Below are 18,443 nucleotides of genomic sequence, written 5' to 3' on the forward strand. Positions count from 1 at the left end.
TTAATAGAAGCTGGTAAGTAGAGAATTTTATTTAGTTGTTTGCAGTTCATCTGAATTGTGTTTAGCTTTGTGTATTATTGCTCTTCAAAATAGTGAACTGGTATTTCTTGATTAGGAGCAAGGGTATAGAAAATATTAAGTTATTAGTTATTTGGCAATCTTAAGTTGTTGTTGTTTTTTTTTTTTAAAGCAAGTGTTATACCTGTTTCTCACAAAGAGCCATAGGGTTTTGTCATGACTCTTCTTAGATCTTATCATTAATTGGTGTCTTATTTTTCTTATTTCTCATTTTCTTTGTTTATTTTCTTGGATTGAGATGTGTGTTCATACATGGTGTGTCTTAGCAATATGGTCACGTTGCCTATTACAAATGCATAGACACCTCAGTAATTGTGATTTTTTTTTGGTTTATTACAGTTTCAAAAATATTTTTGAGAGTTAAAGTGATATATTTTGTATCACTTTCCATTTAAGTTCTCTCCTATAAATTTACTAAAGTGATCAAAGAATGTGATGTTACAAAATGATGTATTTTTCCCTCACTGACTGAATTCTATTTATTACATAATGTTCTGAGCTTTTATTAATTGGTGTTTTGTACAAAGGTATTCAATTTAAGTTGGCCTTAATGCAGTACTTAGAGATTTTTACTTTAATTTAGATAATTTGAAATATACCTTGGAGATTTTCCAGTAACATAGTCTAGTACTATATGTTTTTCTAATTTATTTATACCAACATGTTTTAATTATGCTAACCCTCTAATAATCCTTGACATTTAACATAGGAAAATGGCATTTTCATGGGATATATAAAGTGGTAATAGCAATAGTGCTTGTTAGAATATCTTTCTGGATGTTTATATAAACAAACAAAAAGTTGATTGTTTTTGTTTTAAATGCTGACATTTCTTAAACCAGTTTACCACTGTGTACTACTATTATACTAAAGAATATAGTACAGGTTCATTTAATGTGTTTTTAAAAAGAGACTTATTTTTAGAAGACAATGTAATGAAAAATGTTCTGGACAACAAAAGTCAGGGACAAACTACACCTGTGGCCACCTTCTGGAAAATGTTAAAAATACTATAAAATGTCCATGATGGATTAACACTGCAAAATGAAGTAAGGAGAAAATATAGATTGGTTGGGTGGCATGCAGTTCTGTCTTGTATAGGACCTATTCAGAAAAGAAATTAAGGGATGCCATTAAATAAAGTTGTGAAACTTATAGTTCAGCAGCTATATTCAGTTTGTTTTTCAATTTCTCTTTCCCATTCTTATTTATTAGCTATGACTGTGAGCTCAGAATTAAAACAAACATTTTAATCGTAGTATTTATGATTTGTTTAAAAGTACCAGATTGTCTCCCTTGCTTAGATCTTGGTAGATTCAATATGGGTGGTGTAAATATGTTACATTCAGTTATTTAGGGAGAAAATGAATAATATTATCTTGAACTTTTTTTTGTTAAAGTACTGAACTTTATTTTTTGGAGAAATTTTAGGCTTATAGCAAAATTGAGCAAAAGGTACAGTTTCCATATAACTTCCATACAACTGCTTTTCCCATACATGTACAGTTTCCTCATCATATAGTATACATATATGTAACATATATATGTACACACACACATATATAATGTTTGAAAATATTTCTTCCAGTGATAAATTTGTCTTTTTGTTTTCTTACCTGGGTTTTTCACAGAAACAAAAATATTTTAACTATTTGCTAAATCCAATTTATTTTTTCTTTTATGGATCATGTTTTTGTTGTTAAGACTAAAAAATGTTCAACAATATGGGGCCTGAAGATTTTCTCCTATGTAATTTTCTCATAGTTTTAGAATTTACATTAAAATCTGTCATCCATTTTGAGTTGTCAATCACGTCAGGTTTGGGCTGTGGTTTCTTTTCTCCCCCATGGATATGTGACTACCACTGAACCATTTTTTCAAGATAGTCATTCCTCTATTGAATTTCTCTTGCTCTCTTTACCAAAAGTGACATATTTATGAGTTATTTTTGGATTTTTCTTATAAAAGTGAATTTCTTTCTCTTTATTTATTTATTTGATCTTTTTAGTTATACATGACAGTAGAATGTATTTTGACATACATACCTGAAATATAACTTCCTATTCTTGTGATTGTACATGATGTGGAGTTACACTGGTTGTGTATTCATACATGAACATAGGAAAGTAATGTCTAATTCATTCTACTGTCTTTTCTATTCCCATCACCTGTCCTTTCCCTTCAAAAAGTGAATTCTTTTAAGATTTTTTTTCTCTCTGGGAATATCTGTGTTTTATGTAAAATTTTGAAGAATATTTTCACCAGATATGATCTTTTAGTTTGATAGTTTTTTTTTCTCCTTTTGTCAACTGTCAACTCACTTTGTTCCAAAATTTTGGTATTATTAAACTTGAACCAGTTGCTTAGTTGGGTGCCAACTTGCATAATTTTGGGGTCTGCATTCTAATTGGTGATGTTTTATTGGAGCCATTGAAAAATATTTTTAAAAGTATACTATGTTCTGTGCTGGGGTTGTGGCTCAGTGGCAGAGCGCTTGCCTCGCACATGTGAGGCACTGGGTTCGATCCTCAGCACCATATAAAAATGAATAAACAAAATAAAGATATTACATCCATCCTTAACTAAAAAAATATTTTTAAAAAAGTGTACTATGTTCTAAAGTGGGTGCAGTTGACAATTCTGTAGAACTGGAGACTGAGGAGGCGGGAAGATTGCAAGTTTGAGGCCAGCCTGAGCAACTCAGCAAGACCTTGTCTTAATATTTTAAAAAAAGGTCTGGGGGGCTGGGGATGTGGCTCAAGCGGTAGCACACTCGCCTGGCATGCATGCGGCTCGGGTTCGATCCTCAGCACCACATACAAACAAAGATGTTGTGTCCACTGAAAACTAAAAATAAATATTAAAAAATTAAAAAAAAAAAGGTCTGGGGATGTAGCTCAGTAGTAGAGCACTGGTAGATTTAATCCCCAGAACGAACAAAATGAAAGGAAGGGAACAGGGAGGGAGGGAGTACTGAGTTCTTCCTACCCTCACTCATCCTGGATTCTTTTTCCTGCTTTTTTTAAAAAATTTTTTGTAGTTGTCAGGCATGGTGGTTGCCAGGCCTGTAGTCCCAGCAACTCAGGAGGCTGAAACGGAAGGATCCTGAGTTCAAAGCCAGCCTCAGCAAAAGAGAGACAACAAGCAACTCAGTGAGACCCTCTCCCTAAATAAAATACAAAATAGGGCTGGGGATTTGGCTCAGTGGTTGAGTGCCCCTGGGTTCAATCCCAGGCACTGCCCCCCCCCCATTTTTTTTTTTTTTTTTTTTGTAGTTTTGTTTTTTGTTTTTGGTACTGGGGATTGAACTCAGGGGCACTCAAGCACTGAACCACATCCCCAGACATACTTTGTATTTTATTTAGAGACAGGGCCTCACTGAGTTCAGGATCCTCCTGCCGCAGCCTCCTGAGGGGCTGGGATTACAGGCACCTGGCCCTGCTATTCTTCCAGAGACACGAGCTCCTTCCTTTCCTTTCCTCCCTTCCTCCCTTCCTTTTTTCATTTTGTGCTGAACTTTCACATAGGATTTTTAAACCTTGCTTTTGTTGTTTTTTCCTAGTACGTTTTCATTATAAGCAACAATAATAGCCAGCTTGAGCTGCCATAACAGCATACCGTTGACTAGCTGACCTGAAAGCAGACACTTTTCCCCCGTCACAGTTCTGAAGTCTTTAGTGCCACAGTCATCTTTCTGAACAGTTCAGATTTGGGGCAGTGATTTCTTCCTGTCTTGTAGACAGCTCCATTCTTGTTGTGTCCTTAAATGGTCTTTCCTCTGTGTGTATCTGTGGGGTCTCTGGGGAGAGATAGAAGGAGAGAGCATTTAACCATAATTACATCCTCAGATCATTTCCAAATATATCCACACAGGGGGCGAGGGCTTCAACATAGGAATTTTGGTGGGGATGGGAATACAAACTCTCAGTACATAACAATACAAATGATAATCATTCTATTATTCTCAGTCTTAAAAAAAACAATCATTTGACATCCCAAATTTTAAGTTAGTTTGTTTAACTATGGTTCTTATATTATATTTCATATTTACTTCCATTTTAAGATAATAAAACATTTTGTCAGAAATTTCAAGGTTAACGGTATTTCTATCTTTAGCAGATTCCTTATTGCTCTGAGTATATTGTCCAAACCTGGTATAGGCTGGTGCCATTTACTATTTCAACCTGGTCTCCCACATTTTCCTCCTAATATCTAGACTCTGCTTTTTTTTTTTTTAATTGTGTGTGTGTGTATGTGTGTGTATTTCCTTTCCATTCTGCATATCCATCCAAGTCTTTGTGAATGGTAGGCAAGTATTCTACTACTGAGCTACATTCCCAGTCCATATTTAGGTATATTTTCACTCCTTAAACATTGTATTATTTGTCCTCTGACTGATATTCTCTTGTGTATGTCTAACTCTTACTTGTCACTTAAATTCACTAAATATTATTTAAGAAAACTTCCTTGACCCTATGTAAAATGTTATATCCTTCTTCTTCCCTTACTTTTCCACTTAAGTTGAGAAGTTAAGTTAAATCTGCTTGGCCCATGTTCAGTGCTTCGTTTTCTTCATCAGTAAAATGAAGGCAAAGATTGTTATCTAAAATAACAGATAACATTATATGACCTCTATAAATATTAGTTGTTGTTTTTTTCTGTAATGATAATACTTTCAGTGGTAGGGATCTAACCCAGGGCTTGGCACATGCTAGGCAATCACTGTGTCACTGAGCTGTATATCCTTAGACCTTTTTATAATTATTTATTTTGAGACAGAGTCTCCCTAAATTGTGCAGTCTGGCCTCAAACTAGCAATCCTCCTGCCTCAAGCCTCCCAAGTAGCTGGGATTATAGGTACATGCTACTGAGCCCAGCAGTTTGGTACTGGGTGTTTTTACTATTACTAACCTCCTTCACCAGTTTTATATTTATCAATACCAATTAGAGTATCCCTTCACTGTGTTTTTATTAGAAATAAGCTTTTATTTTGTCCCCACATATTAAGTCAGTAATGTTTACATACTTAATATTGCATAAATTTATATTGAATAATTGCACTAATTAATTCCACTGAAGTTTTCATAATTTTGAAAAAAAACTCTAGCAGGGCAGAGATTAAATATTTTTTATTGTGATTACTCATGTATTGAATAAAACCAACTCATTTCTAAATTGTGGTATCAATAAAAATCACCTTCCTCTCTGAATTAAGGGGATGATCTATAAGGACATGTTAAATGAAGTGCAGGAATGTATACCACAGGTAATTAAGATTGGAGTACATAATAACTATTAGTATAAAAATATCTTGTAGAAACCACTTTATTTGAGAAATAATAATAGTTTGGGCATCACAAAAGAGAATATTCTTTATTACATTGGAAATTGAAAAAAGAGGAAGATATCTTCAATTCTTGGCAATAAGCTTGACATTTCTAAAACAGACCTGGATATCTTTAATTCAGTAATTTATTGATCTGCTTTCCAGTGTTACTTCTGCCAGCTGTGCTCCTGGAAGCTGCGAAGTACAACACATCTACATTTTAAATAATTACCCCTTCTTGGCAGGGAAATTGCCTTTTAATCCATTAATAAAAGCAAAATGAATGTTTATTTTCAAGTGAAACAGATTGAGCATGTACCCCTTTGAATGCTTGTCTGTGTATTTAACAGAAATTCCTCTGGTTACTAAGTGCTGCATATTTAAAGGTTATGGTGCTTTGGGGTTAAGTGTTAAAGAAGTTTAAATTGTAATTTTTTTTTCATAAAAGTTGTTCCCATTATTTGTAGCAAGGCATAAAAATACCTTGTCTTTATTTTTGTTAATATCTATAATACCTCACATGTGTATAGAGTAATGTGCTTTGAGATTTTTCATCTGACAGCTCTTTTTTGTTACTACCAGCCACCAATACTGTATCATTAATGCAGAGGCAGCTTTGAGAATTTTTTTGCCCTATTTTTCTGTAGAAGGAGATGTTTCCATTCTACGTCTGTATTTGCTCTCTAGTTTCATCATTTTGTACAGTGGTACCTTTTATTTGTGTAATGAATTATCCCCTGAAGTATTAATTTTCAGAAATTTGCTCTGTGTTCCCTGTGGCACTGTAATTGAATTACAGTTAGAAGAAAATGTGCAGGATGACTTACTTTTAGACATAGTAGGTACAGTGCATGGGGCTCATGATACTCTTTGGGTTCCATCATGTTTTAATTTCTTTAAAAACAATAACAACAAAAGGATAAAGTTTCATCTTAATGAAATAAAATTGATAAAATATAAATACAATTTTTTTTAGGGGAATGAGGCTCACAGAAACAAAATACATAAGTTCCACGAACCTCCTAATGTATCCTTGGGTCCTTAATTTCCACCGGTAAGTGAGGAACCCTGCCCCTTTTCACCACAACCACTACCACCACTGCACTTCCACTTGATTGAGCAGATGTGTTCAGTTAATACTCAATGAATTGGTGGAATATGTGAATGCATATATTGGAATATTATGGAGAACTGTGAATTATATATACATATATTTAAATATGCTATAGATAGTGACATTGTTATAGAGGTGTATATAATAATTAGCTATCTTTATTATCACTCACACATATTTATACACACACCTATAATAATATAGCTATCTAAAACAGATATAATATGAATACTAAAATAAATATAAGCCTAGTACTGAATTTTCAAAAAGGTGAAAAAGCATAAATGTGGCCAAACACATACATGCAGAAAAGCCAAGGCCTGTTCTGACTTTGGTTTACCAGTGTCATCAGTAATGGTTGTGAAATCACTGAAGGTTGTATATGTGTCACTTCACCTGGTTGCTTCTCTGTGATGCCCTTGCCCTTCCTTAGCTTGAAGCTTTTTTCACTGTTCTCATTCAGATTGAACGTTACTCTGAAAACAGTCCAGATATTTCTCAAGGATGCATACATTTCAAGGGAAATTTATTATGTATAATAGGGTGGGTACCTAGTTGGGAAAAAGTTGGGGAGATCTAGTAGGAGCAGGGATAGAGGTCCAGAATGTAAAGATGAAAACAGTAAGAGAAAGGGACTCTTAACAGGATGAAATGAAAAGTATGATTAATTCTTCTCTGTATCTGAAGCCTAAAAAGGATGATAGCTAGAATGCTGAGAAAGTAGAAGTTGTACATAGTAATTAGAATTCAGAATTAAGTATAATCTTAAAGTTCTAGAAGTATAACAAATTGATTAAAAATGAGCTGATTTCATTATTTAAAGAAATGATTAAATATGAACTAATTTTTAATATTTTTCCTTTTGTTGCTTTTTTCTAAGATTTAAGTGTATATAAAATGCCTGCCCACCCAGTGATTTTTTTTCATATATCAGCCATTGTTCTTATATTCTTTCTTTGTTTTGTTTTAGTTATTTGTTTTGCAGTTCTGGGGATTGAACCCGGGATCTCACACATGCTAGACAAACTTTCTACCATTGAGCTATATCCCCACACTTTTTAAAATTTTATTTTGAGACAGGGTCTCACTAAGTTGCTGAGGCTGGTGTTGAACTTGCGATCCTCTTGCCTTGGCCTCCCTAGTAGCTGGGATTATAGATGTGCCCCGCTATGCCTATTTTTTTAAATCTTATATATATTCTTTCTGAAACTTACTCATATAATCATGCATTGATAATGTTCATGTAAGTACAAATTGGAATAGAATACATGTTAAATATTTTTGAAACTTTGACTTTTGTCTACTCATACTTGGCTCCTAGGCTAAAACCCTGATTCATTTCTGTTGTCTTTTCCTGTATATACCTATGGAATGCATGGTTCTTGGTGTTTTGACCACCCATTTGTCAGAGGGCATGTTGGAGATGCATTGGCCTTTTTTTGACCCCTTGCTGTATGTCTGTCTCTTCGCTTCCTCTCTCTGCTGTATTTGAAGTTGTTGTCATTCATTCTTCCCTCCATGGGTGCAGTGGCTGTTCTAGTGTTTTCATTTGTAACTGATCCACTCAGCATCACATCTTTTTCCTTTCTCCATTTACTCCATGTGAAACCATCTCGTTTTTCTTGTCCCTCACCTATATTTTAATTTAGGCTTATTTTTACCAAAGTGTACTTTACAAAATATAAATTGTACAGATTTTAAGTGTAGAACTTGGTGAATTTACACACACACACACACACACACACACCTCACATGCAACATCTATATCACATGTCTCTAGAAATTTACCTTTCCAGTAACATTTTGTATTTCTACCACTAAAAAATAGGTGGATAAAACAAAATGGTATGCATTGTGTCTCCTTGTTTATTTCTTTTCCTTTATTGTGCTGTTCTTGGTGTTTTGCTTTATTGACCATTTTGTGTACCAACTTCTTGTAAACATGTATTCAAAATGTGCTTTAATGTGAACTTTGAGCAGTTGTCTGTGATATTAATTTTCAATTAGTTGAGTGCATATTTCTGTAGATAAATTTTCTTTGAGGTCAGTTATGTCTAATATTGCTGTGTAAATACCTATAGAGTGTGAATACCTAGCATTGTGTTGAGACACACACACACACAAGCACTTTTATCTTTAGACTTCTAAATTTATATTTCCTACTCTGAATTTCAAGCAATCATGTTGTTTCTACGGTTCTTTTAAGATATCAAATTAAGAAAGTTTATCACTTGTTGTTTTCCTGAGTAAAGTTATGAGTCAAATTAATCTTCCCAAACCATACTTTCTTATCTTACCAATTCTCCTTCTTTATCTAAGTAATTTAACATTTTTGCAACTTTTACCATTGCAGGGAGCCTCCACTTTATTATGTGAGAACAAGAAAAAAATTATTAAATTATGATAGTAAAGTATATTTTCATAAAAATCTTTCATCACTCTTCCACCATGCATAATAAACAGTAGTGTATTACTACTGTTTACTATGGCTAAATTTATGTTAAGTGAATGTTTAAACCAAAAGTAATCAATGCAAGCTAATTCTACATTTATATAGAATTCCAAAGGAGCTAAAAGTAGCCAAATCAATCATTAAAAAGATGAGTAAATTTTGAAGACTTGCACTACCTGCATTTCTGACTCAATCTAAAGCTACATTAATCAAGACTCTTTTGCAGTTTAAAAATAGATAGATCAATACAATGAAATAGAATACAGAAGTCAATCAGACTTAGTCATTTGATTTTTTGAGAAAAGTGTCAAACAATTCAACAGAGGGCAAGTGTTGATTTCCCAGAAAATGGTGCTGGAACAACTGGGATATACTTTTGGAAAAAAATGAACCTTTAGTTAACAACAACACACATACACAGTGTACACACACACACACAAATTAACTCAAAATGGACAATCAATGTAATATAAAAATCTAAAATATTAAACTGCAAAAAGAAATCAGGGTTATATTCTTCTGACATTGAAATATAGAAACATTTCTTAGGATAACAAAACCACATATCATAATTAAAAATTAAAAGTCTTGCTGGGTGTGGTAGTTTATGCCTGTAATCCCAGCGGCTCAGGAGGCTGAGGCAGGAAGATCTTGAGTTCAAAGCCAGCTTTAGAAAAAAGCAAGGCTCCTAAGCAACTCAGTGAGACCCTAACTCTAAATAAAATAAAAAACAGGGCTGGGGATGTGGCTCAGTGGTTGAGTGCCCCTGAGTTTAATCCCCAGTATCCTGTCTCCCCCTAAAAAGTTAAAAGCTGGGCCTGGTGGCACATACCTGTAAATCCCAACTACTAGGGGAGGCTAAGGCAAGAGAATCACAATTTTGAGACCCGCCCAGGAAACTTAGGGATATTCTGTCTAGAGCATCCCTGATAACAAATAAATTTGTGATGGGTAGTAAAAGTAAATCCAACTAAAAATGTGCAAAAGATTTGAACAATCATATCACAGACAATATTCAAACAGCCAGTAAGCACATGTAAAACTTATCAGCATCTCTGATCACCAAGGAATATGGCAAATTAAAACTATGAGAAATTATAGAATAACTTTTATGAAAGATTAAAGTATAAAAAGATGGACAATCCAAATGTTGGTGGGGCTTTGAAGATTATGTGACTATAAATAATGTAGCCACACTGGGAAATAGTTTCTTTTCTCTTTTTCTTTCTTTTTTTTTGTGGGGGGGATTGGATACAGAGGATTGAACCCAGGACCCTGCACCTGCAAGGTACATACTCTGCTACTGGGCTTCATCTCCATCTTTTAAAATTTTTTTGGGGTCAGGGTTTCGGTACTTCCTAGATTGGTCTTGAATTTGGAATCCTCTTGGCTCACCTTGTGAATAGCTGGGATTACAGTTGTGTATCGGCACACCTGGTTCTGGTTTGTAGCTTCTCATAAAGTTAAACATTTTAATATATGACCCAGTCGTTTACTTCTAAATAATTACCATAAAGAAATAAAAATCTATCCATACAAAGACTAGTACTTGAATCTTCTTAACAGTTTGAGTCACAATATTAAAAATCTGGACACTGCTGAGGAATAGGTATATAAATTGTGGTTTATTCTTATAATGAAAGAGTATTCATTAATATAAGTCAATGAATGAAGTTCTATTACTAGCAGCAAATAGGCTCAGGAAATACTATTATTATATTTACATTAAATTCTAAAGAAGGCAGTATTAATTCATTGTGACAGAAAGCCAATCAGTTGGAGCCAGATGAACGGGGAGGAGGTGATAGACTGCAAGTAAACACAAGGGAATTTTTTCTGACTTAAAAAAAAAAATCTTAATTCTAGTGGTAGGTACATAAGCTGTCTATACTTGTTAGAGTCATCATACTGAATATTTAAAATGAATGCATCGATTGTATTTTTTGACAAATGAGAAGAAATATACTGAATCACTTTGGAAGAACACACGTAAACATATATTACTTTCCTAAATGTCTATTTCATAAATAAATCTATTGGAAATGATGAATAATATAATACTTCATATTAAAATCTATTGGGGGGTCAAAGATGTCTTCCTTAGTCCAACAATTTTACAATTCAAAGTGAAATAAAATAATTTAAGTAAAAAAATACAAAAATACTTAATTTCTTACTGCTAAAAATTCAGAGGATGCATATAAGTTAATGAAACACATGAGTAAGAAAAGTGTCACTGATTTAGACTTTTCTGCATGGGACATATTAGGGCAATATTACTTACTTTGTTTTCATTTATATTGGTTATGGACATACAGAACTTTAGGAAAGAATCATACAAATCATCTCCTGTGTTTTATTTGGTAGTGTTTACTTCATTGCCTTTTACAGGATGTTATGTAGCGTGGTTTATAAAGATTTATTCTGAGGTCTGGTGGTGTAGTTCAGTGATAGAACTCTGGTGTAACCTTGCACAAGGTCCTGGTGTGATCCACACTGGGGTTGGGGGGAAAGAATAACAATAATAAAACAATGTGAAATTGCAAAGATTTTACTATATTCTGCGCTCCTTAAGTGGAAAAACACATTGATGAGTTTGATTATTGGCATTTTTGGACAGCTGAAGAAATGTGCTGCTCTAAGCTTCTTAAAAAATTGATGCTTTGTATATGGACCTTGAAACCATTATTTTTAAGCATTCTTATTCAAGTAGAAAGTTTTATTAGATTTTAGTAGGCTATAATATTATTAATGGTTTTATGTAATCTGAGTGGGTTAGAGATTTCTATTGGTATGAAAATTCTTATAGTTATATTTACAAATTTGGTTTTAAACATTATAAATAGTTTGTCAGTTTTCATCTATAAAAGTATTGATTGAAAAGTAGTACACTACAAGTATTTTTGCTAAAATATGCAATTTTTTTGAGTGATGCAGAATGAATTCTTGTAAATATTTGTTTGACCTAGCATATCAATGTTTATGTCTCTTTTTGGAAGAGAGTGTGAATAACTGGTAATTTGTCTTCCAATTCACATGTGGGCACATGATAAAGAACCATACAATTAGACAGGTGTTATAAATAGGATATGGGAAAAAAGACAAACCTCCTCATGTTTCCAAGATTTTATAGCATATTCCCAGTGCAGCTTTGCTACTCTTTAATTTTGCTTTTTGGTCTAACCAGCTGACGCCCAGTTGAAAAGACTTATGTTCTTATGAGGCCGCAAAAGACTTAATGTTCATTCTCCAGCTACCTCAGATTTGGGAGAACGATGTGTACCATCAGCAGCTCCAGTCCCCACCCTCTAACACTAACGCTCATCTATCAAGCCTGAGGTTGAGAGCGAGGGAGAGGAAGCTTCCAGATAAACATACAGCAGTGCCTAAACAGCTAATCACTCTAGGCTTCCGCTTCCAGGCCCTATAATTAGAAGTCCTTCTTTTCCTTGTATTCCCAGATGACGCAAATGCTTTTTATGGCTTGGCACCTCATTTGGGGTGTGGGTTTAGTTTATGGCCAGGCCAGAGTCTGGTTTAGTCTTCTGATGCTGCATAAATAGGTCTCAAGCCACAGTCTACTTTGCATGAATTTTTCCTATTATGTATTTGCTTTTTAACTTGTTTTCTAGAAAAAAGAAAACGCTTACCATTTCCTTAGAATGTGTGCAAAGGAGGAAATTGTAAATTAGAAGAAAGCACATGACTATGCAGCTCAATACTAGCTATTTCTTCCTTTTCTCTCTGCTTCTTCAAAATTTTTATAATATTTTAAGCCTTTTATAAGAAAATAAAATTTATTGGTGGATTACAGAAGCTCCCACATTTATTATGGAGTAGTGAAAATATAAAATACTTGAGATACAATGACAGTAGGTAGAAGTTTTCATTGGACTCGTTCCTGAAAAATATGAATTGGTTTTACATAGTAACAACTAGGCAGAGAAAAATGTTTGTTTAGAAATCTAGGAGCATATTGACAAGTGTTTGTGAATGATTATAATTCATATATAAAACAATAATAGTTGATTTGGTAAATTAGGCCTTTTATTTGAATGCCCATTCTGAATAAAATGTCAACATGATTTTAAAAGAAGTATATATAGCAAAGCTTATCCATATTATAAAGGAATACATGTGGGTTATAAACCCTAGTTCATCTTATCCTGTCAGAATGATCTTTGTATTAAATTGTCAAATGCAGAAAATCATTATTTTGTGTGAGGAGGTGAAGTCAGAATACAGTAGTAAAATTGTTATAAATCACTCAGCAAAAAAAGTAGGAGGGATGGGAAAAATACTACCCCCAAAGACAAAATGATTTGTTGTTTAAATAAAAACAATAGAAGAATATAAAGTGTGTCACCAAATGACCATAACTTGGTGCATAATTATTAAATAAATCATTAAATATATGTTATAGTTAATAGGTTATTAAATTAAGGGTAATAAATAATACTTTTCACCATCTAAAATGTGTTCTCTTTGTAATAACTAGGAAAGCATCATCTGATATTTTACCCTAGCAACTAGAGTCATACCTTAGTCACAGAAATAGCAAGCTCAATATATTTCATTTTCATTAAATGACTACTTTATGTCCCCACATATTTTTAATATTCTTTTTTTGGAGGGAGTACCAGGGATTGAACTCAGGGTTGCTCGACCACTGAGCCACATCTCCAGCCCTTTTTTTTTGTATTTTATTTAGAGACAGGGTCTCACTGAGTTGCTTAGCACTTCACTATTGCTAAGACTAGCTTTGAACTCTCAATCTTCCTGCCTCAGTCTCTTGAGCCACTGGGATTACAGGCATGTGCCACCTCACCCAGCTATTCTTAATATTCTTTCATGCCCTTTTCCTCTGAACAAGGTAAAGGTTTGAAAGTTAACTAATATGACCCCACTTCTTGAAAATCTGAGTAAGCTAATAAACCATCCATCTTACAGAAAACAGTTATAGTATCTGCACAAAATATAAAAGAATAAACGTACAAAGTTAGATATGTGTAATGTAATCTCTGGAACAACCCATTAATATGTAAAGATCCATAGCCCTCAAACTCATTGGTAATTAAAAAATGAGTGTTAAAAATAATCAAATGATAAACTTAGGTGCACTAAATGCAAATGATCTAAAACACCAATTGAAAGACTGGCTTTAGAAAGAGAGAGACTGCATTTATCTACTATTTAACTCATTTTATTATTTTTTAAAACTTTAAAATTTTTAATTTGTTCTTTTTAGATATACTTGATAGTAAAGTATATTTTGACATGTTATGCATACATGGAGTATAATTTATTCTAATTAGGATCCCATTCTTGTGGTTGTACATTATGTGAAGTTTCACTGGTCATGTATTCATAGATGAATATAGGAAAGTCATATCCAATTCATTCCACTGTCTTTTGCTATTGCTATCTCCCCTCCCTTCCCTTCATTCCCTTTTATCTAATCCAATGAACTTCTTTTTCTTTCCCCTTCCCTCATTGTGTATTAGCATCCACATATCAGAGAGAACATTTGACCTTTGGGTTTTGGGGATTGGCTTATTTCACTTAGCATGATATTCTCCATATCATTCATTTACTGGCGAAAGTCATAAAGTTGTTCTTTTTTATGGCTGAATAATGTTTCATTGTTATATACCACATTTTCTTTATCCATTCATCTGTTGAAAGGCATCTAGGTTGATTCCATAGCTTAGTTATCATGAGTTGAGCTGCTATAAACATTGATGTTGTTGTCACTATAAGTATGCTGATTTTAAATCCTTAGGATATATTCCAAAGAGTATTATAACCCAGTCAGTTGGTTCCATTCAATTGGTTCCATTCCTAGTTTTTTGAGGAATCTCCATATTGCTCTCCATAATGTTGCACCAATTTGCAGTTCTACCAGCAATGTATGAGTATACCCTTTCCCCCATATTCTTGCTAACATTTATTGTTGCTTATATTCTTGATTGTTGCCATTCTGACTGGAGTGAGATGAAATTTCAGTGTAGTTTTTTTTTTACTTAAAAAAATTGTTTTAATTAGTTATACATGATGGTAGAATGCATTTTGACACATTGTACACAAGTGGAGCACAACTTCTCATTCCTTTGGCTGTACATGGTGCAGAGTCACACTGATTGCATAATCATGCCTTTATTTAGGGTGATAATGTCTGTCTCATTCCACCTTCAAACCCACCCCCTCCTATCCCTTCACTCCTGTTGCCCAATCCAAAGTTCCTCCATTCCCCCCTACCCCACATTATGGATCAGCATCCGCTTATCAGAAAACATTGGACCTTTGATTTTTTGGGTTTGGCTTATTTCACTTAGCATGATATTCTCAAGCTCCACCTATTTACCTACAAATACCATAATTTTATTTTTCTTTAAGGCTGAGTAATATTTATATACCATATTTTCTTTATCCATTCATTTGTTGAAGGGTACCTAGGTTGGTTCCATAGCTTAGCTATTGTGAATTGAGCTGCTATAAACATTGTTGTGGCTGTGTCACTGTAATATGCTGTTTTTAAGTCCTTTGAGAATAAAGCAAGGAGTGAGGTAACTGGGTCAAATGGTGGTTCTGTTCCAAGTTTTCTGAGGAATCTTCTGCTTTCTAGAGCAGGTAGATCAATTTGCAGTCCCACCAGTATAGTGTACCTTTTCCCCCACATCCTCACCAACACTTATTATTGCTTTTGTTCTTGATAATTGCCATTCTTTTTTTTTCTTTCTTTCTTTTTGTACTGGGAATTGAACTCAGGGGCACTTGACCCCTGAGCCACATCCCCACCCCTATTTTGTGTTTTATTTAGAGACAGAGTCTTACTGAATTGCTTAGTGCCTTGCTTTTGCTGAGGCTGGCTTTGAACTGGTGGTTCTCCTGCCTCAGCCTCCTGAGCTGCTGGGATTATAGGCAATAATTGTCATTCTGACTGGAGTGAGATGGAATTTTAATAACACTTTTCGTTTGCATTTCTCTAATTGCTGGAGAATTTGAACATGTTTTCATGTGTTTATTGGCCATTTGTATTTCTTCTTCTGGGAAGTATTTTTTCAGTTCCTTTGCCCATTTATTTATTGGGTTATTTGTTTTTTGGTGTTAAGTTTTCTGAGTTCTTTATATATCCTGGAGATTAATGCCCTAACTGAGGTGCAGATGGCAAAGGTTTTCTCCCCATTCTGTAAGCTTTACTTTTACATTCCTGATGTTTCCTTTGCTGTGAAGAAGCCTTTTAGTTTGATAACTGTCCCATTTATTGATTCTTGATTTTACTTCTTGTGCTTTAGGAGTCTTATTAAGGAAGTAAGTTCCTGAGCCAGTATGTTGGAATGTTGGGCCTGCATTTTCTTTTAGTAGATGCAGGGTCTCTGGTCTAATGCTTAGGTCCTTGATCTACTTTGAGATGAGTTTTGTGTAGGGTGAGAGATAACTCATTTTAAACACAATCATCTTGATAGTTATAAACTGAAAGCTGTAATGGTGATGTTAACATCAGAGAAGTAGAATTCAGAGCAAGGAAAACAAACAGGACCTTACGTTAAAAGGGCTGATTCAAGAAGAATTCATAACAATCCTAAATGGGCTAAATGTGTGTGAATCTTGAAAGTAACTGCAATTTTTTTCACTTTGTGTGTGTGTGTGTGTGTGTGTGTTTCTAGGGATTGAACTTAGGTGGATTCTACCACTGAGTCCATATCCCCACCCCGTTTTATTTTTCACTTTGAGATAGGGTATCACCAGTTTGCTGAGTCTGGCCTCGAACTTGTGATCCTCTGCCTCCTCTGAGTAGCTGACATTGCAGACATGCACCACCACCTCCAGCTAGCTTTAAACTTTCTGAGCTGAAATAACTGTTGAAAAATAAGCATATCCACAATTATACTTGGATTTTTTTTTTTTTTGGTACTTTGAACCCAGGGTCACTTTAACACTGAGTTATATTCCCAGCCCTTTAGTCCTGCCCCTTTTGTGAGGCAGTTTCTCACTAAATTCCTTAGCACCTTGCCAAGTGACTGAGAGGCTAGACTCCAACTTGTGATCCTCTTGCCTTAGCTTCCCATGCTACTGGGATTACAGGCATATATAACCATGCCTGGCTTTGAAATTCTAACTCACAAATATTATTCAGTAATAGAAAAAGTAAGCAAAAAATCATAAAGACATTAAAGATCCCCAAAATATTAATGATTAACTTGAATGAATATTTACAGAACACTCTAGGTGTTCAGGTGTATATGTACGTGTTACCAAGCTACATCGTGTTCAGAGCCACAAAAGAAGCTTAAACATGTAATTCCTTTTTACATTACTAGTATGATAAGTAGGTATATTGAATAAAATTGCAAAAAGACTGAGTTTTAGTTCCATGGGTGTTATAATTTTCATAACTCATTGTTCTTGAAATGATTATGGATTCTCTAATTTTGTTCTTAAAGAATTTTAAAGAATTCTCTTTGGCTGGGTGCAGTGGTACATGCCTGAAATCCTAGTGGCTCGGGAGGCTGAGGCAGGATGATGGAGAGTTCAAAGCCAACCTCAGCAACTTAGTGAGGTCTTAAGCAACTCAGTGAGACCCTGTCTCGAAATAAAATACAAAAAAGAGCTGGGGATGTGATTCAGTGATTGAGGGCCCCTAGGTTCAATCCCCAGTTCAAAAAACAGAACAGAACAAAACAAAAAACTCTCTGCCAGTGACATGGAAAAATCACAATACCTGCACATTTAGTAGTCAGCTTTACTGATATATCATCAAGTTGGATGTGCACAATAAAAAGATGTTTTAATTTTTCATTTTGGAAATTTTTATGTCCTTGCTATTTTTTGTTGGTAATAATTTAATATTTACAAATAGTTTTTGAAAGTATTTATCCACATACATAATAATTTTTATTTTTATCCTGTTTGTTTTTTTTTTCCCCCTTGTCTTCCAGGAATGCTTTTAGTCACAACAGATACACTTGGCCATGACTTTCACGTCTTCCAAATTCTGACACATCCTTGGTCCTCATCACAAAGTGCTGTCCACCATCTGTACACTCTTCACAGGGGTGAAACTGAAGCTAAGGTAAATTGTGTATTTTTCCAAAAGGTGATTTCAGTGTATAATATGACATCTAATCTAGTTGGTCATTTTTATCACGTTGGAGCTTAATATTTGTGAGACGGTGTTGTTTTCTGTGATAGAATGGGTAAGAGTAAATTAAAAAAAAATTCTTCTTTTGACCCAACAACTACATAAGCAATAGATGACCACCTTATGGTTAAACATTCAAAGAATTTTGATGCAGTGGTGTTTCAGCTTATCAGCTTATTTTGTTCCTTCCACTCTTCTACCATTTCTTACTCCAGAGAAAACACTCCATTCACTTGATGTCTTTTTCTCCAGACCTTTTAGTATGTTATTTTTGTTCTTTTTACATATCTAAGTATGTGCATACATATCTGTACATATATATATGTATAAA

At 34.2% G+C, this 18,443-nt stretch overlaps 1 protein-coding gene across 8 annotated transcripts in view; it reads left to right on the plus strand.

Moving 5' to 3' along the window:
- Bcas3 (BCAS3 microtubule associated cell migration factor) overlaps positions 1–18,443 on the plus strand; it is a 583,386-nt gene that overhangs the window by 187,546 nt on the left and 377,397 nt on the right. For all 8 annotated transcript variants that reach the window (XR_006846898.2, XM_046423193.2, XM_046423199.2 and 5 more), the window contains exon 14: positions 17,910–18,043. Coding sequence is in view for 7 of the 8 variants with exons in the window: in XM_046423193.2 (XP_046279149.1) it covers positions 17,910–18,043 (134 nt within the window). In the remaining variant the exon portion in view is untranslated. The remainder of the gene's footprint in view (positions 1–17,909; positions 18,044–18,443) is intronic.

The sequence above is a fragment of the Marmota monax genome, unplaced genomic scaffold, assembly GCF_021218885.2.
Source record: "Marmota monax isolate L192 unplaced genomic scaffold, Marmota_monax_Labrador192_F-V1.1 WCK01_AAM20220418_F8-fsc00171, whole genome shotgun sequence".
In the NCBI taxonomy this organism is placed as follows: Eukaryota; Metazoa; Chordata; class Mammalia; order Rodentia; family Sciuridae; genus Marmota; species Marmota monax.